Genomic DNA, 26,263 nt, shown 5'->3' on the forward strand with positions numbered 1-26,263 from the left:
GCCCAGCTCCCTGAGCCTAGGTTGGCAGCCCTCATACCCAGTGGAGTGCTTGGGGCAGCCTCCCTCTGTGAGCCATGGCCCTGATGTGGTTCCTGCCTCTGTCACCCCCAGACCTCAAAGAGTCTCTTCCTGAGTGGCCCAAGGGTGTGGCCAGCAGCCTCCAGAGGCTGGAAATGAAGGTTGGAGCAGAAATTTGGAGGCTGGGGCCAGAACAACTTCACCCATTTCAGGAACCTCTGGTGGCCCTCTGGTGGCCCTCTGGGACAGGGGCCTCCCGGAGGAGGAGCAAGTCTGGGTCCTGCTGCCCCCCATCCCACAACTGCAGGAGGCCTGAGCCGGGGAGCCTTAGTGAGCATTAGCGGGAAGGTCGGGAGGAGCCCTGAGCAGGCAGGACCCTGGGCCTCAGGTGTCTCTGGGCCTCCATGCTCCTGTGCCCTGACTCCCTCACACCTGGCACCTCCAGGGATGGCAAAAGCCTACGGGAGCCAAGGGACGGTCAAATGGTGCAGATGGCCATGAAGTACGCCCAGAAGCAGGCTTCCTCCCTGGCCCAGTGGCTCGGGGGCAGGAGGTGGTGGGTGCCAGCAGGCCCACTCTTGTCAGGTGGAGTGACTCTGGCCTACCTGGCCTTGAGCATACAGGTAGATGCTGATGGTGTCCAACACCAGGCTCTGCTCAGTGACCAGCATGGCCCTGGCTTTGCTGACCAGGTGGGCCTCCCAGGATGGGTTGCAGGTCCAGTGCTTCCCTGTGTCTCCTGGGAACCTTGAGTCTGAGTAATCTGCAGAGAAACAGTGCAGTCTGCCCGCAAGTCCCAGAGACCCAGGACCATGACCCTCGCGGAAGCCAAGGGAGGCTGGGCTACAGTGGAGACCCCCTACCACGCAAGCCTGTCCCCGCAAGGACCCTTCCTGGACCTGCAAACTTGCTTTAAAATAAAGAGAACTGAAAGTGCAGCATGTGCTGGGGGCTACTCTGGCACAGAGTACGGAGGCACAGTGACCAGCTCAGAGTAGGGCCAGTGTGCAGCCAAATGACCTGGGCACAGGGCTCCGACACAGCCCAGGGCACAGAGACATGATCCACAACCTGAACTCAAAACTTCAGATCAACGAGGGAAACACGGTGGGTCAGGGTGCCATGTAATTTCCCATCGTTTGGAACAAGTTGAGCTGGCTCCCTGCCTGTTCCTCACACCAAAACCAACAGCAAAGAGCAGCAGCTTCCCAAGGGCAGAACTGAAGCCGTGGGCTTGTTGTCTATGACCCAGGGTGGCCGAGGCTGCCTGAATGTGGAACTGACAGACTCAGGGAGACCACTTCTGCAATGAGCCGCATAAACCGTCCCCCGCGGCAAAGACGAGCTAAGAAGGTGCTTGCCACACACCTAGGGGGCTAGGGGTACCCCGAAGCCTCGTTCAAGGTGCAGCAGAGGATCCCCTCTGTACCCCAAACTAAGGCCAGAGAGCCCTACAGAACAGAGAGCCCTACAAACACAAGACAGTGTGAAGAAACCATTCTCACACCCAGAAGGGTGACAAGTCTTTAAACTGCAGGTCCCAAAGCACAAATAACAGTGCGCTCAGAACTGCAGGCGCAGGGTTCTTTTCTCTCCTGGGAGTGTGGACACCATGTGGCCCTGGGGCTCTCAGGAGAATCAGCCCTGCTTCCATTTGAAGAAGGCTGTGAGCCAGCCACGCAGCCCGGTCTCCGGGTCAGTGGCCCATGGCCCCCACCTGGTATGCTGCAAATGAACAAACTCAGTCCCTGCCATTCACCCCCTGGGGACTGAGCATCAGCTCTGCCAGGCAGGACACTCACCTGAGCCTCATGGAGCCCACTCACCTTCCAACCCCTGGCCCTGGCCTGGTGCCATCCTGAGGAGGAGCCTGCTGTGGGCGTTTGAGGGTGTTGCCCACCCTGACCTGTGCAGGTGGCCAGGAGGCTGTGTGGTAGGCTGCAACTCTTGCTCATAGATCCAGGTGGTCATTCATCCCATAAAATCCCTGACTACCCCCTGGTCAGCCCTGGGGCTGTCAGTCAGCATAGATGTTTACGTCTGTAATGGCCTTTGGAAGACCCATGCCACCTCTCCTTTGTCAAAGCCTCAAGGACCCCAAGGATCAGCAGCAAGGTCTCTGTGAAGCTGGCTAGGAGGTGGCACCCAGCCGGCCCTGCCTGCTCCAGGACCTCGGAGCCCTCTTTGTCCCTGGATGCAGGGAAGGCCGGCCCCCAGCTGCCAGGGGGAGTGAGTATGGGCAGGTAGGGGCCAGAAGGAACTTCCAGCACCCCCCACCTCAGACCCTTGGGGGTCACTGAAGCTGTCCCAGGCTTGTCTGCCCAGTCCCCTTACCAGGAGGCAGGGTCTGAAGGGACAGCGATGGCCTTGCACAGTGCAATTCCCTGGGATGCATCCCTTGCTGAGCCTGGGGGCCTCGGTGCCCCAGCAACGTGCCCATACCCCAGACTCTGCCCGCTGCCCACCTGCTCACCAAGCTCCAGCTCTTGCTCCTCCCTGGGTGACAGGCGGTTGGACAACCAGAGGGGCCGGTGGAAGACGTTGTTGGTTGGGGCCAACATGGAGCACAATGCCTTGGGACCTGGCAGGGACAGGAAGGCTATGCATTGCACCCTACCCTGAGCCAGGCCACGTGAGTTCCCCAGGCACGCCCCTGGTCAGGCCCACCTCGGCCTCCTTGCTCCTGACCAGTGCTCCCTCAGTTACCCAAACGCATCCACAGGCCCCCTCAGCCTCCATGGCAGGGGAGGACCTGGGGGGGAGGGGAGGTGCCCGTGCTGCCCTCCTCAGAGGCCCGGGCCTGGGGTCTGCTGGCTGGGACGAGGGTGCACACTCACACAGCCATCTCCTGGTCACAGCAGCTGAGAGCGGGCAGGAGCCCAGCATCTCTAAGAAACAGGGCCAATCTGTGGGCACTGCAAGGCCAGAAGCCCCTGGACCCAGGTGAATGTCCTGGCACCTCCTGTGCAGTGGCCTCACAGAGCATGTGGGGACTCAGGGCCTGGGCTGCCCTTGCCTCCACCTGGTCACCTGGTCCCTCCTCTGATGTCTATCAGGGCTCTGCTCAGCACCTTCCTCCGGTCCCCTGAGCCCCTCCCTGAATGGTCTGCCCTGCCCCACATGCACAGCAGGGTCACGTCCTCCTGCAGCAGTGGCCTGACCAGAAGCTGCATGTCTAACTGGCCGCCGGAGGACCTACGGGAATCCAGGGTCACGGCAAGCCCAGGTACTCTCTGAACACCTGCCCCAGGTGCTGGCCATAGACCACACCCATGCTTGGGTGGCCTCCCTCAGGGTCCAGAGCCCCTGCCCACTCAGCCAGGGTCACCAGGCCAGGTTCTGCCTTCGACCCTAGGTGAGCAGGCCGTCCAACTGACGAATTAGCCCACAGTTGTCCACCTGGCACCCCCTGCTGCCACCCAACGACAGCCCTCATGTGTCTCCTGAGGTCTCTCCTTGGTACTTCTCCACCCTGACCTGGGACTGAACCCTGCAAAAACACTGCCCCAGTGGGGCCTTGGCAGCCTCGGTCACTCCCCCTGTCCCGGGCCCTCACTCAGCCACCTGCTCCCAGCCACGGCCTCCCTCTGCAGCCCTCTGCCTCCTTCTGCAGCCTTCCGCTTGGTGGCCCAGGCAACTTTTTTACCCCTGCCCCCGACCTGGAGTGCTCCCAGCCTCCACACCAGCCCCCACCCGAATTCTCTGCCCAGGAGCCGCTGAGCCCGCCTCTTCCGGGAGTGGAAGCTGGGCCTGGTCACCTCAGGTCTGTGCCCCACAGAGCGCCTGGTCTGGCGGGACTCAGCACGCACAGCAGTGCGGGGCGCAAACCCACGTGTGGGAGACGAGGGTGAGCAGGTGACAGCAGGGCCCCCAGTGAGAGGACAGGCCCACCTCCCTGCAGCACGGGCACCTCCGGGGGGTGCCTGGCTAAGCGGCACTAGCCGTCCTGCCAGCTGAGGACCTCAGTACCCTCTTCCATAAGCCAAGCTCATTCCATGTCCCCAGAACCCCCGTTCTCTATCCATCCCAGGCCTTTGGGCCACGCCACACCCACCCCAGCTTTCTCAGCCCCTGTCCACCCCAGTCTGAGCTGTCCATCTGCTTTCCAAGGTGCACTGCCTGAACCACTCAGGAGCCATAGCCTAGGGACAGGCTTGTTCCCTGCTCAGTCCTGGCCTCGGCTCCCTCATGCCTGGCCTCCACGGATCCTTCCATTCTCCCCTCTTGAGCACCAATGGCCCCTGCCCTTCAGCTGCCGGGTGAGGCCTGGGCTCCTGTCTCAAGGGCCTCCATTAGGTCTCCCCTCAGGGGTTGTTGGATATTTGGAGGAGCTGGTCTTCCTGGGAGGTCAAAATCCCTCTGGAAACCAGTTCCTCAGATGCTTTTCATGGAGGTGCAAAACCATTCCTAATTCATTGCATTCCAAACCTGGAATGCCAGCAGGAGTGGGTCTGGAAGGCTTCCTGGAGGAGGTGAGATGAGACCAGGGAGCCCAAAGTCAGGACAACCAGCTGAGGAGGTGGGGTTAGGGTGACTCGAGGCAATTGAGCCCCAAAAAACCTGGCCAGAGGCGGTCCACGGCAGGGAGCTGAGCGAGCCTCTCTGCCTCTGCCCTTCCTACACAGGTCCTGCCTGTCCTGAGCTCGCCCACTGAGCTTCTGTCCTTTCTCTCAGCCAGGTCCTGAACTGGTCCAGCTGCCCAGAGTGACCCAGAGACAACCCCGGAGACCCTTCCCAGCTCCCTCCTGCTCTCAGAAGAGGAGCCCACACCAGCAGCCTGGTCCATGGCCAGCTCCCTTCACCTGCAGAGCCACAGCCCTGCCCTTCCCCTGGCCAGCTCTGCCCGACCTGCTGAGGACACAGCCTTCTTTTCAGGTCTCTGTAGGCGGCACCTGGGGCCCGGTCCTGCACCTCTGCTCCCATGTGCCACTGCCAGGAAAGTGCTCTCCAGGAGGCCCCCACCCCTTGCTCCCTGTCCTGGCTAACCTGGTCCCCCTCGGCCCTGCCCTCTCCCCTGCTCCCTTCCTTTCTCTGGAGTGGTTGCTGCTTGTGGGTGTCCGCTAGGAGCTCTCCAAGGCCTGTGAAAGGGACAGTATGCTGCCCAGGTGGCTGAGGGGGTGTTCCACGACCTTCAGGTCAATAAGAGAAACAAAGCTGTGTCCCGCTGAGCACAGATGGCGGGGATGTTATTAAAGACATGAGGCCCTGGGGCACCACCACCAGCACCCCAGGGTCCCTGCGCTGCCAGAGACCCCCAGCCAGGGGCAGAGCTGGCTGGGCCCTGAGTCCCACTCCTAGAAATTAAACTGTAGAAAAAATTAGAAGTGCCCAGAGAGCCCCGACACAGGTTCACCCCAGGTTACATAGCCACGCGCTTAAAATGGGAAGAACGGCAGGGTTGGGAGCCCTGATTCTCCAGAAGGCCAGGAAAGATCATGGGATTCCACTTCAAGATCCACCTTCTCTCCAGGGCTTGGATTCCAGGAGACCAGTTTGTTTTCTTCCCCTGAATCTTTTTCGAAATTCCCCAATGGGTAAATAAATAAATAAGATTTATTTATTTTTTCTTACTCTCGTCAGAAAAAAATAAATAAATAACAAGGCTACCTAACAACCAGAAGGACGCGAGATTTCAAAAGACAGAAAAGAGAAGCCCTCGTTCACTACCTTTGGCCCCACGGGGAGCTGGGCAGCAGCACCTGGCCCAGGGCTCCCGCCCAGTCCTGAGGTCCGGGCCTGGTGACCTTGGCAGCCTGAGGGGAAGACGGGAGGCTCAGACCTTCCAGGGCCAAGCTGCCTGGCCAGCAGGGGCCAGGCCAGTCGGATGGGGGCTCTCTGCCCCTCGGCCTGTAGACAGACTTGCTGAGCACCCGGGGCTCCGGGTGTGTTCTGTGGCTGTGCTGAGATCCAGGAGGAGTTAGTGGAGATGGCAGAGGGCTGCCAGGGGAGAGGGTGGGAGCGGCTACCCTCTGGGCTCTCTCTGCCCCTGTTCCCAGGAACATCATTGCAGGGAGCCCAACGGCCCTGGCCACAGGACTGACACTCCCCCATGGAGCAACTTGTTGGGGTTTTCTGAATGTCATCTGAATGTTCAGAAAGGCCCCAGGCGGGAGAGACATTGGGCGGGCGGGTGGGCAGGGTCCACACCACAGGAGACAGGGGCTGGAGGGGCAGAAAGGCAGAGGGGCTGGAGGCAGGAATGTGTCCCTGAGACCTCTGCTCCACCAGCTGCCCGCGGAGAACATTTTGAAAGGATTCCTGAGCCCCGACTATGGTGTTTGGTTCTTGGGGGCAGGGGATAGGCTTGGAGGTGTCCTGGCAGGACGTAAAACTGGACCCTGCCCAGGCCTGCTCCAGGTCAGCTTCACAACTGTCATTAGGAGGGAGTGGGGCAGATACCTCCCCAAAGAGAGGCCCTTCTTCAAGTCTGAATCAGCGAGTCACTCCCCAGTGCTCAGTGGGGACCACGTCCAGAGAGAGCCCCAGCCGAGGACCAGGGGAGATTCAGGGAGTAGTTCCCAACTGTCACTTCCTGGAGGCCCCCCGGTCCAGAGGCTCATTCACCCCTGAGAATTCCGCCCTCAACTGACGTGCAGGGCAGTTAGTTAGGGGACTTCCCAGCACGCGAGGTGACTGCCCTGGTGATGGCTCTGATGACGCTGGTGCCTCCCAGGCCCTGCATCGTGCGAGGAGGGTCTCCTGAGGGCCAGCAGGAGGAGTGGGAGGGGACTTGCCCCCAGCGGGCCTTGGAGCACCTCGTCCAGCTCCGCAGCCTGAGCTCATTCCATGGTTTGGGCTGACTGCTGTCCCCCCATGGCTCGGCTCCCGGGGACACTGCAGATCAAGTCCTGAGGTTGCTCCAAGTTCTGAGAGACAAGAGTAAATTCCCGCGGACGCCCTTAGGCCACAGGCACTGTCCCTTGTGCTCATCTAAGGGCCCCCTTGGACCTACAGTTGGAGAGGGTGTGGCTAGGCCAACTGCCACCCTCGGATCCCAGAGCTCTCCCGCGAACCGCCACTCAGACGTTTGGTGAGAGATGCCCTAGCTGGGCAGGGTGAGGACAGTCACCATCCCGAGGAGAACCCTCCCTCAGGGCCCTGGCCACTGCTGCTGGGCAGCCTCGAGAATGACCCCCAGCTGGAGCCGTGGCTCCTGCGGGGCAGAGCACAGCCTAGAACCTAGTTTAAGCAGCGAGGAGCCCACCAGGACCAGGCCCTCAGTGGTCTATCTTTAAAACTTTTGCCCAAGAAAACTATGACCCCTAGGGACACTGGAGTAGCCTCTGGGGAAGGCAGGGCAGCCTTGTACCTGGCCTCAGGTCCTTTGAAGGAAGTCCATGGCCGGCATGGCTGTCCATATCCGAGGCAGAAAAAACCCTGCAGCTTCAGCTGCCCAGGTGTGGAGGTCTCCCTGGTCCAGAGCTACCCCAGGAGAGCAAGGGCCGGACCCGTCCTCCACGGAGACCAGGGCAGGCTGGTGGACAGAATCAGTGGCCACCCTGGAAGCTGTGAGGGGGACCTGAGGGAACCCCCAGAGCAGCCCCTACAGGGGGCCACAGGCAGGGTCACTACCTCCAGTCTGTCCCCAGAGAGGGGACCCAGGCTCTGAAGAGAGCAAGTATCCAGGACCTGAAGGCCAGTCTTGAGCCACAGAAAGCCTCACAATGAGGACCTCTGGGCTGAGGCCATGTTGAGGAGCTTTGTGGAGAAGAGTGCCCCTGCCCAGAAGCTGGACCTGGGTCTCCCTCCTGCGGGAACAGAACCAGAACGGAACACCACAGGGACCGGAGCCGATCCGTAGCAAGTCAGGAGACCCCAGGCCCTGGCTTCCACAACCACGACCCAAAGCCAGGGCACGCTGCAGCTCACTGGGGCAGGGAACGCCTCCCCAGGAGGGAGGAGCATGCCACCCCCTGGGTGGGGACAGTCCTGTGTGCCTCCCGCGGCGTGGGACAAGGCGGCTGCTCTTCCCCGGTGGAGCTCCGGGTGTCACCATGAAGTCAGGTCCACCTTTGGGTCCTGGTGCCTGCTCCTGAGAACACTCCTTCTGGAAAGCAACTTGAGGAGCCTGGCTAGGGGCTTCATGCCGGGACTCGGGGTACAGTGGGGAGGCAGTCGCAGCCTCCTTTCCCAGACCCTCTCTGCTAGGGAACCCCCTCCTGAGACATTCCACTCCTCATCCTCGAGCCTTTAGGGATGGAGATCATTCCTCTGAAACTGCTGTCTGCTGAGCGGGGACCCTGGTCCAGAGTCCTGGTCGGGAGTGGACGCCCCTTATTGCTAGCCTTATGTGAGTTTGCTGACTCTCTGGGGAAACCTCCTTCTGTTTGCCCCTGAACAACTACTGCTTGGAGATTTGTGGCCTCCAATCTACAAGGAACCCAGGACACCAGGCAGTTAAGGATGTCCCATCCGCAGCCCCGCTGCACTAGGGCACTGGTAGTTTGCTAAGAGACCATACCTGGGGACGTACCAGGCTTACAGCAAATTGAGACCCACTGACTAGCTGCTGGGGAGAGTCCAGTGGTGGCAGGCTGGATGCGCAGCGCCTGCCCTCTCCACAGTGTTCTGTTCCCTGCCAGTTGCTGCAAGGAGGGCTCTAGGTCTGGCCATGTAAGCAGCAGCCTCGCCAAGATTCTCAGTCCCATTGCCTGGCCACCATGCCAAGGGCAGATGCTCTGGCCCATGTGAAGGAACGCAGCTTCTACAGATGGCACCAGCTGCCCTGCTTCTCACAGTGTCACTCACGGTTCCCTGGACTTGGCCAGGTCGGTGGGAATGCCGAGGGGCTCCAGGGTCATGGTACTTCACTGTCGTCCTCCTCCTCAGGGAGGACCCCAGGGTGCACAATTCAGAGGTCAAGACTACCTAAGGCCTAAGAAAGGGGGAAGAGGTTCAGTTTGAGAGACCTTTTTATCTGCATCCAAATTTGTGTACAGAGTTGGTCTTTCCCTGAGTCACAATCCAAGGGGCCTCCTATGAAGGAAGGTGGCCCTAGTCCTCTGACCTGACACATTAATGTAAAAACAGCCCGACCGTCTGCCAGGGAAACGGGGCGATTTGGTCATCTATGATCATGGCTGCCAAGGAGTCCAGGGGCAGCTGGACACAACCGGTCGGTCTGCGGGGTGGTGGTGGTGGCAGCGAGAGGCTGGTTTGATATCATTCTCCCGCCAGGCCTGGCAGAGGCCTGCTGAGGGCAGGAGCTGCCGCAGCCTGGAGCCCAGTGGCCCCCCCACTCCACTCTGAGAAGTGAGGCCAGGCGTGCTCAGAGGCTGTGGTAGGGTGAACCCCCCTGGCAAGGTCTTGGGGCGTGGGCCTCCTCCTCCCAGGCACCAGCAGCCTGTGATTCCCTTGGGCCATTGAGAAGGGAGACGGTCCTGCCTGGGGGCAGGCTCAGGCCCAGTGGCCAGGGCCTTAGTGTGTCCACCTGGTCTTCAGGTCTTACAGGTCTCAGGCTGGGGGAGCTGCTGGTGAGCTGTGGCAGGAACTCAGCTCCAGGACAGAGATGGGGAGTGTCCATTACACCTGGACACAGCCCCAAAGATTCATAGGGTGCATGTCACAGCTGAGGTGGCAAGTCAGAACAGAGGACAGTCAGGGCCCTGACTGAGACAGCCCAAGGCCAGCAGCCCTCCCAGGATCCCTCACCCAAGACCAGAGACCTCTTGTTCCTGGAACAGTGTTTTTATTTTACTTTTTGTTTTTCAAAAATGAAGTAAAAGACAGCTATAGATCTGACCAACTGACTAGCCACAGGTTGAGCAGGTTCCAGGGCACTAGGCCGCAGGCGGACGATGGAGGAGGGATGGTGGGGAAAGTTGAGGTGGCAGTCCCCATGAGACAGAGAGTGGGTCAGTGCCTCCCAGCCAGGGTCCTGGGGGTCGGCAGTGTCAGAGCGTCATCCTGGATGGTCAGCTTGGGGTGTCAGCCTGGACATGCTCGTCACCGGCAGGAGAAACCGCACTCTGCTAAAGCCCAAGGGCAGGGATTTGGAGGTCCTTTGTGATTTTCCTGGGCAAGGCTGGTGACGAGTGACCAGGGGATGGGGCCAGGGTGCCATTGTGTCCAGTCACAGGGTGCCCTTCTTCTATGGACCTCGAGTGAGGGGGTTGCTGCATGGGGAGCTCACGGGCCTGGTTTTCCCCCTGAGTTTGCGAGGCGCCTGCGCCTGTGCTTCTGGTGAGCAGACAAGTTCACGGGTCGCTCCTAGCAGCACGACTTTATCCGTCTGTGCCTCACGGTGGTCGTGCCTGGCAGATGGTGGTGTTGACTTGTACAAAGAAGGTGTGGAGTCATTGCCCCTCAGCCCTGAAACTCAGAATGGAGGGCTCAGGGCCAATTGCGGCTTTTAACCAGGGCAGCACAGGTTCAGGCACCGCCTGAAAACCGCTGCTCTGTCCGTGGTGGAGCCGCTCGCCGGCGCCCGGCTGGCTCTCTGCAGGAGCAGAAGCCGATCGGCAGCAGAGGTCCCTGCTGCCGGCCACTGGGTCTCTGAACACAGCCTCCCTGGTCCCCCAGCACTGCTCTCTGAGACTGTGTTTTCTGGGGAATGAGCCTCTGGGTTCCCTGGGCAGGCCTCATGGAAGAAGGGGCATTGGAACTGGGGTTTGAAGCACAGACAGGAGACTGCCAAGCGGTGGGGAGAGAAAAGTCTCACAGCAGAGGGACAAGCTCACAGAGGCCCATTGAGGCAAGGACCCAGCACCGTGGGGCTGAGGGGTGACGGTGGGTGTTTCCCTCATGGGAGGCCCATGTGGGCTACACGGCAGAGAGGGCCACGCCCTTTCAAATCAGGGCGTCTTAGGGCAAAAGGAAGGCCTCTGAGGTGGAGGGAAAAGGCCCGCTGAGGGGAGGCAGACGTGGGCCCCCAGACCCGGAGCTGAGCAGGCCGCCTGGGCTGGGAGGGAGGCCGGGAGGCAGAGCCCCTGGGGAGGCTGGGGTGGGGTGAGGGGTCCTGAGGCAGCCTTCAGGCTCCCGGCAGCCAGTCTGTGCTCGACCCTCTTCCGGAGCCCAAGGGGCCCACACCCACAGCGCTTTAGAGCTCAGCCTAGACCCCAGTCTTCCACTAAGTGCTGAGTGACCTTCTCCTGGAATCAGCACCCTTGGCAAGTAGCCAAACACCTGGGCGCAGCGGGTTTCTCTCAGTGGGCGCTGCCTGGAGAAGGAGGGCTGCACTGTTGAACCCAACACAAATACAAGACCCCAACTCCACCTTTAAATCAAAGCCAGCTGGTGTCTGTGTACACAACAGCTGGCCAGCGGTGTCCCACCCGAAATCCCAGGCCAGAGAGCACCCCTGGCTCTCCAGCAACCAGCTTTTACAGCACACAAAGTCGCAAAGGGGGGTGTCGTAGAACTTAGACGACAGGACTTGGGCGAGCACAGTACGCAGGCAGGGAGCAGGTTCAGGTCTACATGGCAACGTTTCAAGGTAGGAGGTAGGTTCAGATCCCAGCCCAGGATTCAGGACGCACCCCCGAGGTTTCAGAGAGGGTTATCTGTCGGGGAAAGCCAGGCGTGGGTGAGTTCCAGGCACGGGCAGGCATCCCAAGCAAGTTTAGAAATCGCCGTGACTTATAGTAAAACAGACACGAACTTCTCATGACTGGGATCAGATGGCTCCCGATCTTAAGAGGGGATTGGGCGGGTTCCTCAGTGTCTGCAGCGCCTTCCCCCAGGTCGGGGGTCTGGCCCTCTCACCTGGTGAGGGGCGTGTGATGGCCACACCCCCTGCAGCTGTGCTGGGGCAGGGAGGCGACGCGGGCACCAGGGCTGGCTCTCTCTCAGGCCATGGTGCTGTCACTATGATGAGGCTGTGAGTCCAGGGTCGTCTGGAGTGTCAACATGGCACCGGGACCAGGGAGAGTGCGTCCAGAGTCCCCCCTCAGGTGACAGCTGGATGGTGGCCGTCAGAGCCCTCAGTTTCAACTTCTGTGGTGACAGCCCCTGAAAGCAAACAGCTGGCAGGGACACAGGCGGCCAGGGGCAGGGCTCAGCCTGGAGCCGTCAGGGCCGGCTTCTGAGTGCTGGTTCTCAGCTCCTCCTGCAGAGACCCTGCTCCTGGGGCCAGGAGGACATGAGAGGGCAGGCGCCAGCCTCACCTGGGATGGGCTGGCCGCAGGGCTGCTGCCCTTGGGTTAGGGGACCACGCCCGATCAGGTAACGTCCCGCAGAAGGGGGACAGAGCAGCTGTGCCCCAAGGGGAGGGGCTTCCAGCATGGGCAGTGGGGCGGTGGGGCCTGGGGGGCCTGGGGGGCAGCACGAGGCCTGCAGGCCACTTTGCAGGACAAAGGACAGTCTCTACTCTCTTGCTGCCTCTGTGCATTTGGCAAGCATTTTCCATGGACGTGCAGAGCACGGGAGGAAGGCCACGGCCCAGCTGCCCTGGGGGCCTGCCTCTGCCCTACCATGACTTTCCCAGCAGGACTTGGGCATAGCCGAGGGAAGGCCGTGCCTCACAGGGCCAACAGGCCTCAGAGCCAGCGGTGGAGAGAGAGGGGCAGCTGCCTGGACACGGCTGAGCCTGGGACCCCTCCCTCCCTGGCCTCCCTGCCTCAGGAATTCCCATGTTCCAGCCCTCCGCAGCAGAGGTGACCCCCGGGCCCCAAGGGCGCTCAGCCAGTGTCGCTTGAAGGTCAGCTGCAAGTGCCCACCAGGCCTGGAGCAGAGAACAGGAAGCCCTCTCTGAGGCTTCCCGGCTTTTATTCCCTTCCCAGCACCCACGGAGGCCCTCCCTCAGTCTCTCTGCACAGGATGTGAAGACCTTGGCAATAAAAGTGTCTGTCTCACTCCTTGGGCCTTTGCGATGCTGGGTGCGCTGGGTGGATCAATGGGCCACCACAGAAAGGGCTTGCTCACTGCCGCTGCCCACCTGGGGAGGCCGGGCTGGAGCGCGGGTGGCAGGAGGGCACTGCCTGCACAGAGGAGGCTTTCCAAAGGACCGCGGCTCGGAGACGGCGACGGCTGCCCAGGTTCACCAAGCAGAGGGCCAAAGGTGGGTCTCGGGCAATCTCGGGGGGAAAAGCCACAGCTGTCCACTGGGGGGTCCCAGGGCTGTGCCATCCACCCTGTCCCCAGGGCATGCAGCCAAGGGCAGGGCACTGGGCTGCCCAGTGGGTTCACCGGGGTCCCCATCACTCAGCAGAGAGGACCAGAAGGGGCCACTGTGTGGATGGTGAGTTCTGTCATTTCTGTCACTTGTCAGTCCCTCCGTGAAGACCAGCCTCTTGGCTGCTCAGTGACTTCAAGCAGGGTGGACCGGTCATTCCTCCCGCCCCCTCCTCAGAGCCTTTGGGGCCTCTTGCTCACGCTTGAGGCAGCTCCTGAGTTGGTCGGGACGTTCAGAGGTGGAGTGAGGGGACTGTGGGGGCTGGGTCTAGTCTGTCCATCCTGGTTTGAAGGGACTGGGTGGTGACTGTAGGCAGGTGGGAAGTGGCTGGAGTCGAGGGTCACGGGGTGTGCCCTGGAGGGGTGCTCTAATCTGTCACCCCCCCCCCGGCGTCCTGGCCAGCGCTCCTGCACCCCACTCTTCGTTCCGCCTCGCCTGGGGCCCATAGCCGGCCGTGGACTAAATCTGAAGCCATGAGCCAAAGTAAAGCCTCCTCTCCCAGGTGGTTCTGGTCAGCATGAACCAGCACTTCCTCCCAGTGCTGCCTGAGTGGCCATGGCAGCAGGGATGCCAGCTGCGAGGATGGATGAGGCATGGTCCCTCTTGCATTTTGTGGAGTGGACAGGGCAGAACCGGTGCTGCCCCTCTCTGGACCCTTGCTGGGCTGTGGCTGTGGAGCTGTAAGAGCCTGCAGACCATTTTTTGTGGGTTTTCAGATCCCAAGTTCACTGTGATCTCTGATGGGCTTCCTGTCCACTAGCAGTCCAAGGCCTCAGCATGGCCCTTGACGTTGGAATGAAGTGTGATTTTACTTTATGCAGACGTTCTTCCGACATCTCTTTTCCACTATTGAGGCCACAGATGGACTCCGGCTGCAGGCCCTGCTGTCTTTTGGCCTGGTCTTGTCCCTGACTGTCCACAAAGTCTGGCTCAGGCCCTGATGGCTGTGAAGTACAGAGGCAGGTCTGGCCCTAAGCTGCCCATCTAGTAGAGGGGAGACCAAGGTCAGTGGAGTTTTGGCAGGAGCCAAGGCAAGCTCCAGGGCGGGGCCTGCGCTGCAGACGGGACCTCAGAGACGGCACCCACCGTACTTTCTCATCTGTCTGGCCACCTCACGACCTCAGGCCTCAGAGGCCACCCCCACTGGCCCACAGGGCCTAGGAGCCTGAGCAGAGCCTTCTCCAGTGCACCTGCCTGGCCCAGGGGTGAGGGAGCTGTGGGTGTGGTGCCAGGGCCGCCCAGGGAGTCCAGATCAGCAGCCTCAGCCCCTGATCTCTGGGCTCACTGGGGCCAGACCAGCCCCACATGCTGTCCCCACCAGCCTTCTGAGGGCAAGGACATAGGGGTGGCCTCAGCAGGACCACACAACAGAAATGCAAAGAGCCCAACGAGACTCAGCATGTCCCACAAGCCCCAGCAGAAAATAGAGATGTTGGTGACATTGATTGTGTCACGCTTTGGATCTGACTGTCCCCCCAGGGCTCATGGGCTGAAGGCTTGGTCCCTAAGGCAGCAGTGTTCAGAGTTGGGGCCTTGGGAGGTGCCTGGCACAGAGCCGCTACCCACTTCCCCCAGCTGCCAGCGGGTGTGCAACTGGGGACAGGTGGGCTCTGGTGACCCGAAACAGCCCAAGTGGTGCCACTGCAGCGATGGGGAGACTGAGGCAGGAGGTGGGGACAAGGGGTGGCTCCCAGGGACGTGCTGCAGGAACCGGGCCACCGTCACAGCCCTGAGTCGGGTCACACTGCTGGGGAGGCTGAGACTCAGCACGGAGAAGTGAGTGGACCTGGTGGGCAGGAGGCAGGACCCAGCCCGATGCCGGGGTCAAGCAAGGTCAAGACGGGCAGCAGGGAGGGAGTCAAGGCTGCTGTGCTGGGGTGTCCCCAGACAGTGATGCCACCCACAGGGTGACATAGGAGTGGCCGTGAGGAAAGGGAGTGTGGGCTGTGCCCTGGGTGGGGAGCTGGACACGCGGCAGAGGCCATTTCTAATCACCCTGCCCTTGGCCCCGTGATGAAATCCCAGGAACCCTCTCAGGCTGCCGACCCTCCAGCCCACGCATGTGTGAGCCCGCGATGCACAACACACATACCTGTGGCCCTGCAGGGACCTAAAAGCATCCATCAGGGATGCCGTGGGTACCCCAGCTGGTTCCCATAGCAACGCCTGGATGGTGGAGAGAGGGGAAGGTGGAAATGCAGAGAAATCTCTCGTAAAGATCAACGGCTTCAAACTGAACAGCCAGAGGGGAGACAGCCGTGGGGACAGCCCCGGGGTTGGGCTGAGGCCACCAGGCGCAGGGCTGTGCAGCCCGGGCAGGGCAGCCACTCCCGCCAAGAGTGCCTGGGCCAGGCCAGGGGAGGCAGACCTCAACCCCCTGGCGGCAGGGAGATGGGAGGGCACACACCAGCCTGCGGACAAGCTGTCCACGAGCCCCACGGCAGCTCCAGGAGCCAATGTGGTCATCACCCCCTTCACAGAAGAGGAGCGTGAAGCACAGGGTGGCCACACTCAGCAGGGGGCACCGCGGCCAGGCTCAGAAAAGGCCTCGAGGGCGGCCCGGGCTCCCTAACAAAGGAGACAGAACCTGTGGCCTGTAGAACACACGTCCATCTTCTTGGGGTCTGTAGGTCAGCCCCGCCCTTCCCCGCTGGGCTCAATGGAAGGGCTGGCTAGCTCCCTGCGGAGGCTCGGTGGAGAGTCTGAACCTGAACCCCCAACCTCCGCAGCCTCCAGAGTCGCCCACACTCGGCCCAGGCAGCTCCCCATGTGTGATTGGAAGCCGTGGCGTCTGGGGGAATTGCTCTGACCGGGCTCCGTCCTCAGTCCAGCTCCCACCATCTCCCATACAGCTCTCCTGGGCCTTGTGAGTACACTGGGTCCAGCCAGGGGGCTGGCTCGGCTCCTGACCTCAAGGTCATGCCAGGCCAGCAGCCCAACAGGAGGGGCGTGCAGAAGCTGGGGGCTGTCCCGCCCACCACAGGTAGGAGTGCGGGACAGGGGACCTCGCTAGGGGCAGTACCCAGGGGTCTGCAACAGGGCTGGCACAGCAGGGGTTGGCCTGGGCAGAAGGCCTCAGGGGCAGGGGAAGACCAGTCCATGGGGATGTGCCTGAAGCAGATGGTCCCACTGCCCAGTGGGGAGGGGCAACCTGGTGGGCCTTGAGGCTTGGGAGCCAGGGAGTTGGGCACCCACAGTCTTGCAGGTCCAGGTGCCAGGGACGCCCTTGTGGTCCAGGGCTGGATCGGAATCCCTGGTGGATCCAGGTCCCTACTCTGCCGGTCAACACTGCTGGGCGACTAGCAGGTCACCTTCTCTCTCTGGCTGAGAAACCTGCCTCATCTGGTCCCCGCTTTCCCTAGGGACCTACTACCAGCCCAGGAAGCTCAGCCCACACCCCCTCTGCTCTCTGCACACAGAGAGGGCCCCAGAGACGTGGAGGTCCGAGTGGATCACAAGCCTCTTGCTTCATCCAGAGTCTGTTTCGGTTCTCTGAGGCCAGGCCCTGTTTTAAGGGCTATGGGGACACCATCCTACCCTCAGCCCCTTGGCTGGGGGGTGTAAGAGCCTCCTGTGAAGTCCTCCTGAGTTGTTAAGTTGGGCCAATGTCTTCTGGAGTGGACAGAGATGGGGGCATTGAATGGAGGAGGTTCCTGGCCCCGTCGCAGCCCCCCACTCCCATTCCAGGGGGGATGGGGAGGCTTGTTCCTCAGTGGCCCTGAGTGTGGAGAGGCGAACTGACATTTTCCAGCAAGATCTCACCAGGTACTGAGCAAGGCAGAGGCAAGATAATTACAGGGATGGCCGAGGCTAAGAATAGCTCCTGCAGGAAAGAGCCCGCAGCAGAGCCTGGAGTCCCGGCCAGAGAGGGGGACAGGCCTCATTGTGAGGCCACTTCCGGGATCCTGCTGGTGGGGGCATCAAGGACTTCCTCGGGGGTCAGTCCAAACAGCGGGGTCCGGGGTGCCCGCTGCATAGCAGTGGCACCTGGGTGGGAACTGGTCTCCTTGAGGACGCACAAGAGCAGGGCCCTGGGGAGAGAGGAGCTCGTCAGACTGTGGCCATTCCCCACAAAGAGGGCTCAAAGGCCCCCAGGGGACACCCAGAGTTTGGAGCAGTGGTGGCCGCCAGCCTCCTCCAAGCTGAAGAGACACTGGGCCCTCCTGGCAGGGTCTCCACTCTCCCCAACTAGATGCCCTTGGGCAGGTGTCGCTCCCTCCTCAGGTGACTGCTGTCTTTGGGGGACAGTCTCCAAGCAAGACCACCTTTCCTGCTGTGAGGGAGTGGGGCTGGGGCTCAGGGTTCTGCCCCTGGTGTCCCCGAGATGCTCAGAGGATGGCCTGGGTGAGGGGAACCCTCGTCATCTGACTCCCACCTTGGGGTCCCCGGGGAGCTGAGATGGACAGAAAACCGCTGGTGAACTTGAGGCAGGTAGAGCAAGGGAGGGGACAGGGTCAGGAGTCCCCAGCAGGCAGGGGCTCTGGTGAGGAAGTCCTGGAAGGATGGAGTGCCCGGCAAGGGCAGGGAGAGGCCAGGGCGGTAGAGAGGGAGGGACACAGAGGAAAGGGCGGGACGTGGAGGCAGAGACCGACGGGCAACCGAAGTCCGCAGACTGACCAGGAAGGGTGAGGTGGGGACGCCTGGCTTCCCTGCTGGGCCCAGGAGGCTTGCTGGATTGGGACCCAGTTCCAGAGGCAAGGAGGCCACCTAGAGGCTGGGGAAGCGGCAGGAGCCAGGTCACTGCAGGACAGGCAGCTGTGGACAGGTGGGAAGTGGCCGCATCTCAGGCTGGGGTAGGAAGGTTGCCCAGTTTTCCAGGGCATTCGGGGCCTCTGGGAATGGGGAGGTGGGGGCCAGCTGGGCTGAGGGTGCTGCCCGGGATGGCCAAGGTGGAAGGGACAGGGCAGTGGAGTTGTCTGTGCCTGGGGGCTGGGGAAGGATCCTCGTGGGTGCAGAGAGAGCAGAGTGGCCGTGGATTGGGGGCAGGCTGGGGTTCCCGTGACGAGCAGGGAGGGCAAGCAATGTGTGCCATCCCATGCCCATGACAGCAGGGCACCAGCTGGGTACTCTGGACAAGCCTGGAGTGGGGGTCAGATGATGAGGGTTCCCAGGCCATCCTCTGAGCATCTCGGGGACACCAGGGGCAGGACCCTGAGCCCCAGCCCCACTCTCTTACAGAACACTGAGCCCAGCAAGCTCACACCACCTTGTCTCTGGCAGGGGTGGGAGGTGGGGCTCAGTGTGGGCCGTGGCAGGAGGTCACCTTGCCATTGAGGACGGTGGCTCCTGGAGTGGGTGGCAACTGGTGTCCCCTGCAGGGCACCACTGACTGGGGTCAGGGTTGCAGCTTCTGAGGCTGGGGACAGAGCCCTGCACCCTGAGGCACTGGTGTCCACGCCAGCCCGACCAGCCCTCTGGGCTCACAGGGACAAGGGGGGACCACAGTGCTGCGCACACCTGTGCCCAACCAAGACTTGCCTGCCTCCTCCTGCTGGTCCTAGGCCGTCTTCCCGGGAAGCAGAGCCCAGGACAGGGGCACAGGCGGGAGCTCACTGAAGCAGAGCCCAGGTCTCCAGCATGGGCTTGGTGGGGGGCAGGTGGGCGTCCGGCTCCTCGGCCATCCTGGGCAGCTCTGGTGTCAGGGTGTCCTGCAGTTGCTCCCCTTGGGCCAGGTGGGCCCTTTGAGCCCACGTTGGTGAGCCATGGGCTACCCCACCTCCCAAGGCACGGAGTCCCCAAACCCACAGCGATGGCAGCGGAGCGGGTCACTGACAGGCCAAGAACACCTAGGGGCCAGCAGCTGCTAGGGCTGCTCTCACAGGCCAGCCAGGGAACGGTGGCCTCTTTGGGCACCTCCACCTGCTTCTGTGGCCTTGATGCCCCATCCTGGGTTGGGGGCGGCTGGGCTTGTGTCTGTCTGGGTAGTGCTGGGCCTTTGGCCTTGGGCCCCAGTGAGGAGAGTCAGGTCAACAGATCAGACCTGGGTACACGGACCTTGTGACTTGTTCATCAGATATCTGTCCTTGCAAAGAAGGACTGACCTCCTGTATCCCCCAAACAGAGCACCAGGTGTCACCTCCAAAGGGCGCTGTCAGGGCCCATCATGCACCAAGGAAGCAAGTGCGGGGCCGGCCCAGGAGTCTGGTGACGAAGCCCCTCCCTCCGTGTTGGGCAGTGGCTGATCATAACAGTGGAGCCTCGGATCCCGACTGGACGTGGCTCTGCCGGCCTGTGGGACCAGCCAAGCGCTGGTGTGATCTGGGGAGGAGGAGCAGAGGGGAGCTATGCACCTTCAGGGCCAGGCGTGGCTTCCGAGCACCACTGGACCCCTGGGCAGGCCCTGCCCTCTCTGATCTTTGGGAAGGGGCTCTGCTTGGAAGGGCAGACTGATGGCAGGCGCTCGTCACCTGTCACTCAGACAGGACATCCGTGCATCTGCAGCCCTCCTCTCCCGTGTCACCCTCACTGCCCTGGGGTGCACTGGTCTTGCCAAACCCAGGGAGGGTTTAGCTTGCAGTTTCCAAATGGCCTCCCATGCTGCTCTCTGTGCCCCCCTCCCTCGTCCGCCATCCTCTTTCTCTCCTCCTCCCTCAGCTCACCTCCAGGTTCCCCACCTGCAGACCCAGTCTGTACCCCTCAAAAAATCACCCTCACTGAGGGGGCAGCCCAACACTCAGCCCCACACTCTGAAGGGCCAGATCCTGGGTGGTGGTCTCTGTGCCCACAGGCCCTTGCTCCATGGAGAGGGCACATCTGCAGCAGGTTGAGGTGAGGAGCCAGGACTGGGCCCACTGGGCCATGGCCTCCTGCCCCTCCTGGCCAGGGCTCCCCACCTGGGATCCCCACAGCATTCTCTTGCACCTCCTTTCCCATTCTGAACAGTTCCCGTCACCCCCGCCCCACCCCACCTCGCGGCCTGCTTCAGGAGCTGTCTGTGGGTCCACGGGGCCTCGTGGCACTGCCCCTTCCTTGGCCTCGCGCCTCTGCAGCTCTCCCAGACCCCAGAGGTAGGGCCACTCCAGCCCCACTCCAGCAAGCAAGGAGGCTCCTTGGTTGAACCTTTGGGCACAGCTGGTGAGATCCTTGGCCCCGCGCAGCCTGACGCCCGCCCTTTCATCCTGCTGCCCGCTCACCGAGGCAGACTTGATTTTAGAGAAAAGCACTGGACAGCATAGGGCGACCCTAGGGTTTTATGCCTGTGCCCACCTGGCCAGAGGCCTCCCACCAAACTAGGTCTGCAGGTGGGCCCGCGAGCCCCCAGATGCCTGCCCCCAGTCCCGCCTCTGTTCCAGAACCTGAGGGTGGCCCTCTCTGTGTCCCAGTCTCCCTGCCCCACAGTGAGATGAGGCTGAGTGGCCAGTGGTGCTCATGAGCAGGGTGACCAGGGTGGAGGCCACGTGGGGAGACTTCCAACCTGGGGACTTGAGCCACAGGACTTGGGAGGTCCGTGGGCAGTTGGGCCACCCCGCCCCGCGCCCTGCGGCCAGGCCCTCTGCCTGCAGAGGAGCAGAGGGAGCAGAGGCAGCGAGCTGCACCTCCAGCCCTCATCAGTGACGTGGTGACTGACGACAGGGAACGCCGCGTCCTGGGCTGCCACCTTTCGTGTGAGCAGTGCCTGCGGGGACAAAGTGTTGTCCCACCATGGGGCCTCCTGCTGTCCCTGTCACTCCTCTCCCCATTCTTGTCAGCAGCTTCATTCTTTAGAAGAAACAAGGCGGACAGGACCGAGGCAGCCCTTTTACCATGGAGAGCTGCACTCAGGGCTGCCTGCTAGCCCTGCCTGGAGGGTGACATTTCCTGGTGGCAGGTGGCCAGGACACACACTCCATCTGTGCCCTGGCCCCCAGGCCTCCTCTGTGTCCCCGCAGGCTTCATCCTGCCCTCAGCAGGTGCAGCGAGGGCTGTGCTATGGCCAGGCACCCAGCAGGGCCAGCTCTACCCAGGCTGGACAGGGCAGGCTGCTGCCCTGCCCTGGCTGCCCGCCTCTGCACACCTGTGAGCAGAGAAACACCATCAGATGGGTCAGCACCTACACAGAGCAGTGCCTACAGATGACCTGGCAGGCAGTCAGTCAAGCCCTCACCCAGCAGGGCCCTGAAAGTGTTCGGTAGGTCTGAGCAACACAGCCCCCACAGGCCACCCCTCCCTCCTCACAGAGGCCAGGAGGCTGGCTTCCCCCTTGCAGGGAGAGCTCACCTTGCAGGGGAGGAAAACGAAGCCCAGAGACAGCAAGTCATGATCCCACAGCCAGGACCGAGGGTCCCTCCTGGCTGGACCCTGCTTTGGCCATACCCCTCAGGTTCCAGGGCCTGAGCAGGCTGTAGATCCAGCCTTGGCACAGCCTGTACTCCTGCAGGACTTGGGGACTGTCCTCTGCTCAGCGTGAACAGGGCTCCTGCCACACTGCCTTGGGCCTGGGGCTGCAGGGGATGGTCTCTGGGGGGAGCCCTCAGGTTTCTATAGGCTGAGGACAGGACCCTGGGGTTTCTCTTGCAGGGGGAAATGTAGCAGTGTTCCCCTACCCCCAGACCCTCCCTGCACCATGCAGGCTCCACAGTTACCCCTCAGGCCACAGGGCCTCCCTCGAAGCTCCCCTCTAGCCAGCCCACACCCCCAGAGAGGCAGCAGGAACACTCCACAAGTTTCAGTGTTTTATTAACAAAATCTTATAAAAACAGTCTGTCTTCGAGGTAAGGTGGCAGGGATTCTGGCCTGGCAGGACTTTCAAGGCGTAGTTTGTGTAGGGGGAGGCGCACCCTCTGAGGTCTCCCCAGGCCCCAGGACCTCCCTGCAGCCTGTGCTAGCCAATGAGTATGAGTTATGGCTTATGTGCAAAAATAAAATCTGTGGGGGCGGGCAGGGGCACAGGGTGGAGGATTCATCAGGTCATCTGCAGAGCTGGTCCCCAGAATCCGGAACCCCAATGGGCAAGGCAGAAAGAGGAACCTCCAAAACTTCAGTCCGGGCTGCTCCAGCTGCAGACATGAGTGGCCCAGGGTCTAGCCTGAGCAAAAGCAGGGCCAGGGCAGAACAGAGAGCCTGGGACAGCCCAGGAGCAAAGGCCTCAGGATCTCCTGGGGCTGGCCTGGGGGCTGCTGGAGGGGCTGGGGCCCTGGCCTCGGGGCTCCTAAAAGGATCTGGCAGGAGGCCATGGCCACACAGCACGCAGGGACTCCCTGTTGGAAGTGCCAGGGTAGTGGACCCTGGCTTTGGCTGTAGTGGCTCTAGGGGCAGGGAGCTGGCAGCCAGCGGGGCGGGCATAACGGCAGGCCCTGCCCTCACGCTGGTCCATCCTCACCACCAGCTCTCAGGCCGAGCTGGGGTGCTGCCCAGTGCCAGAACGCCTCCTCTCTGCAGCTGCCCCCTCTCAGCTGCCCTGGGGCTGGCAGCCTTGAGAGAGGGAAGACAGTGCCAGGCTCAGCAGCAAAGACTCCAAGGCAGTCAGAGACCTGAAGGAGAGAAAGCACAGCCATCAGCAACAGAGCAGTGGGCTCACAGGCAGGACCGGGGGCAGGTTCTTGGGCTGGAGCCCCCAGGGTCCAGGCACAGACTCTCAGCTTTCACAGGGGATGGGTGAGTGCATGCCTGGGCAGGATGGCAGAGGGGCAGTCTGAGGCAGGAAGAATGGGGCTCTGTTACCTGTTGTGATTCTCCTGGCTCCGAGTGCTGGCTGCTGCCTCAGCCGGATTTGAGGACTTGGCCCCTCTGGGACTGTGTGCCCGCCACAGCTGAGTCACTGAGCAGAGCTCAGACCCTGCGCGTCTGGCATGAATCACTATCTGAGATGAGAAGCACAGGGTCCCGGTGAGCGGGCTGAGCCAGCTCCTCAGCACTGCCTCCCACCCCAGCCCACTTCTGATCCTGGGGGTCTCTCTGCACACCCACGATGCCATCCCGACCCCATCTTTGCAGCCTCGGAGCCTCAATGGGCTCACTTGGAAAATGAACTGGGCCCTGGACCCTCCCAGCTCTAAGATGCCACAGAGGTGGGGACTCACCTAGGGGCCAGGAGGTGCCAGGATGTCAGGTCTGCTGCTGCTGCTGCTGCTGCTGCATGTGCAGCTTAGGTGCTCCCTGAGAAGGGAGTTGTGCTGCCCAAGGCTGGCCATCTGCCCCGGGGGGCGACGGGAGTGCCAGCTGGCTCTGCAGTGTCTGCCAGGAGTGGGTGGTGTGCCAGAAGTTGAAGTTCAGCACTGGTTCTGCCTTGCCTTCTGCCCGGGTGGCCTGTTGAGCGGTCTCTGCCTTCTGGACACTTGGTTTCCTGTGTGCCCAGAAGCACTGGAGCAGAATGAGGAAGCTGGAGATGTTCTGCAGTGGCCTGAGTGCAGAGGGTAGGGCTGCCCCCAGGCCCAGGCAGGCAGGCCAGGAAGACAGAGGTGGGGTGACGCAGGAGCCCTGCAGGGGAGGGGCTCCTTGCTGCTCAGGGCTTTGCACACATCTGGGTGGCATGTCTGTGATTAGGGCCTGGAGGCTGAGGGTGCCTGTTGGATGAGGAATGCCCCAGTGGGTATCAGTGCCAGATCAAGTCCTGGTTAGCAAAAGCCACAGCATGGCTGTGGTGGGCAGGCTGGGGGCCCTGGGCTGCCCTCTATTCAGGCTGGGTCCGGTCGCTGGCCACCGACTCGCTGGTGAGGGCGGGAGTGAGGGCCTCAGCTTCGTCCTCAGTGGGCACCTGGGGGCCAGCTGGCTCAACCTCCTGCTCCAGGCCGTCCTGCACCTCCATGCCCCTCTGGATGAGCTGCTCCAGGGTCTTGGGCAGTGGGTGGCGCAGAAAGCGCTTAAGCTTGGGCTGCAGGGTGCCCACCACATACTGGATGATCTCCTCCTCCTCTGCGTCCACGTACAGGGTCTGGTACAGATCCCGCTTGCGCCACAGGAACTGATCCAGTGGCTCACCCTGCTTCTGTGGCAGGTCCAGCTCCCGCTGGATGGCCTCTCGGGACAGGGTGCCCTCGCTGTACTGCAGGAACTCCTTCTTGAATTCCACCCAGTTCTTCACAGAGCCCTGCTTGAACTCCCACCACTTCTTGGCTGGCCCATTCATGTGGTTCTGAATCTGGGACAGCCAGTACTCCTCAGAGCCACCCACCTGCCGCAGGTATTCTTCCAGGTGGCTCAGGAACTCCCGTGGGTCCTCGAAGATCTGAGTGTCCACACCGGGGCTTGGCTGCCCGTCCTCTCCAGGCCCCCAGGGCTGGTACTGCTGGGCTTCAGCTGGTTCTTGACCCGGCAGCTCACCAGCAGCGGGTGGTGGAGTGATAGCATAGGGGCTGACCGTGTAGTCGTAGCCATCAGTCTCGTGGCAGTAGCTCTCAGGACCCCCCACGCCCACGGAGACCGTGTGGCGGGCTGGGTCATTGCCCACCGGGTACTTGCCGCCCATGGACTCCAGGCGGTCGGCCCACTTCTCCAGTCTGTAGAAGACCTCCCGCCACACATGCATCTCGCGCTTGACCCAGCGCTCCAGGTTGGCGATGGTCTCCTGGCAGCGGCACAGGCAGGCCTTGATGGACTTCTTCCAGCGCTGCGAGTCGCTCGTGGGCACGTAGCCATCCAAGTTGTTCTCCAGCTTGCCCACCGACCTGTGCAGCCCCTTCAGCTCGCGCTCTACCTGCTTGGACACCTCGGTCAGCAGGTGCCGATGGGTCCTCCGCACGTGCTCCAGCATCTCGGCGCGGCACTTACCGATCTGCAGGATCACGTTGGGCTTGGCCGCCGGCCCGCCCCGCGGCCCGGGGTAGGCGTGGAGGCCGCCGCTCGTCATGTGGTCCAGCTCCATCTGCCCGCAGGTGGCCGCGCTCCGGACAGGCTACGAACTACTCTGGGACAGGCGCTGTGAGAGCGCAGGGAGCCGGCGGCGGCGGCGGGGCGCGGGGCGGCTCGCGGAGCGGCGGGAGCCCGGGTGCGGGAGCCGCGGTGCTGCGGCAGGTGCGGCAGGTACAGCAGGTACCTTGCGGCAGAGGCTGAGAGAGGACGCGGCGCCCGTGCTCTGCGCCGAGCCGCTGCCGCGGGCTCTTTATGCTGCCCGCGGCCCGTGGGCGGCCCCTGCCGAGCCCGGCTCCCATTGGCTCAGCCGCAGGCTCCCGCCAGCGTCCCGCCCGCGCCCGCCGCCGCAGGCCCCGCCTCTCCCGCGCCCACTCGCACCTCCCGGGCGGGCGCCGAGCGAGGACCCGCCCTCTGCACGCTCCGGGTGACTAATCCGCTCCCCTGCGCACCTCCCACCCGAGACGCAGGCTCTTTCACCCTGCGGGCACTCGGGGGATGCGCTGGGGACCAGCGAGTCCCCGCGCCCTGGCCAGCGCTGGGCCATGAGGGTGGGCAGGACCAGGTTGTTTACCCGCCCAAGGTCTCAGAATATTTTACCTAAAAGCAGCGGGGCCCGCTGGACGCTGCCCTTCTAGATCCTCGCTGCCTCTGCCCCTGCTCATCGTGGCTTTGCAGTATGAGCGACAGCGGAAGAGCCCCGCAGGACCCTTTCCCTGGGAGGCCCTCCGTCCTCACCTGCGGGTTCAGTGGTATACACACACACACACAGTCCTGTCCGTCCCTGCCCCCACTTCCTTGAGTCCAGGTGCTGGCCTGGTCCTCCCAGCTCTGTGTGAGACATGCACCCAGGCAGTCTGCTGGGGCACTAGTTGTGTGACACCCAGCAGTGTGGCCATGGTTGAACAGGACTGCACAGTGCCCGCAGCCAGGTCTTTGGTGCAGCCGCAGGTTTTACTTGGGCCTCCAGGTGATCTGGAAGTTGCTACCTGGGGATAAGGGATGAGGGTTGGAAGAGATGCGGGGTCATTCAGCCTCCCAAAGTGCTGACCCCAAAGCCCCAGGTCACAGCCATAACCTGTCCAGAAGCTGCAAGCCTGAGGATGGAACAGGAGGAGGGGCAGGGAGGAGGGGCAGGGATGCTGGCAGCACAGAGATGCAGAGGAAAGCAAGAACCATATAAGGAATGGGGCTCCGGAAGCTGCGGTTCCCTCGGGAGGGAGGCCCCTTCCGCTTCCCTGGCAACCGCAGTGCCGTGGGGGAGGGACATCCTTTCTGGATTACTCCAAGGCAGGATGGGTTAGTGTGGTTCTCACGTCCTCTGATGTTACCTAGAAGCAGGTGACACACTAATACCCCCTCAGAGAGCCA

The 26,263-nt window shown here is 62.2% G+C and overlaps 2 protein-coding genes across 2 annotated transcripts in view; both read right to left on the reverse strand.

Annotated features, from left to right (window-relative positions):
* Positions 1-18,750, reverse strand: part of LOC143381980 (maestro heat-like repeat family member 5) — a 47,900-nt gene extending 29,150 nt beyond the window's left edge. The window contains 6 exon segments of the mRNA XM_077105568.1: positions 624-781; positions 2,492-2,599; positions 12,893-13,031; positions 13,942-14,073; positions 17,025-17,160; positions 18,683-18,750. Coding sequence (XP_076961683.1) covers positions 624-781; positions 2,492-2,599; positions 12,893-13,031; positions 13,942-14,073; positions 17,025-17,160; positions 18,683-18,750 — 741 coding nt within the window.
* Positions 18,751-23,717: 4,967 nt separating this feature from the next.
* On the reverse strand, positions 23,718-24,908 carry Arc (activity regulated cytoskeleton associated protein). The gene has a single exon (XM_076836431.2). The coding sequence runs from the start codon at positions 24,906-24,908 to the stop codon at positions 23,718-23,720; it is 1,191 nt and encodes a 396-aa protein (XP_076692546.1).
* Between the last annotated feature and the right edge of the window lie 1,355 nt (positions 24,909-26,263).

This window comes from Callospermophilus lateralis, chromosome 16, assembly GCF_048772815.1.
Source record: "Callospermophilus lateralis isolate mCalLat2 chromosome 16, mCalLat2.hap1, whole genome shotgun sequence".
Lineage (NCBI taxonomy): Eukaryota > Metazoa > Chordata > Mammalia > Rodentia > Sciuridae > Callospermophilus > Callospermophilus lateralis.

Bases quoted from the DNA above. Each gene is read 5' to 3' on its own strand.
- Arc (XM_076836431.2), bottom strand. From the start codon at position 24,908: ATGGAGCTGGACCACATGACGAGCGGCGGCCTCCACGCCTACCCCGGG.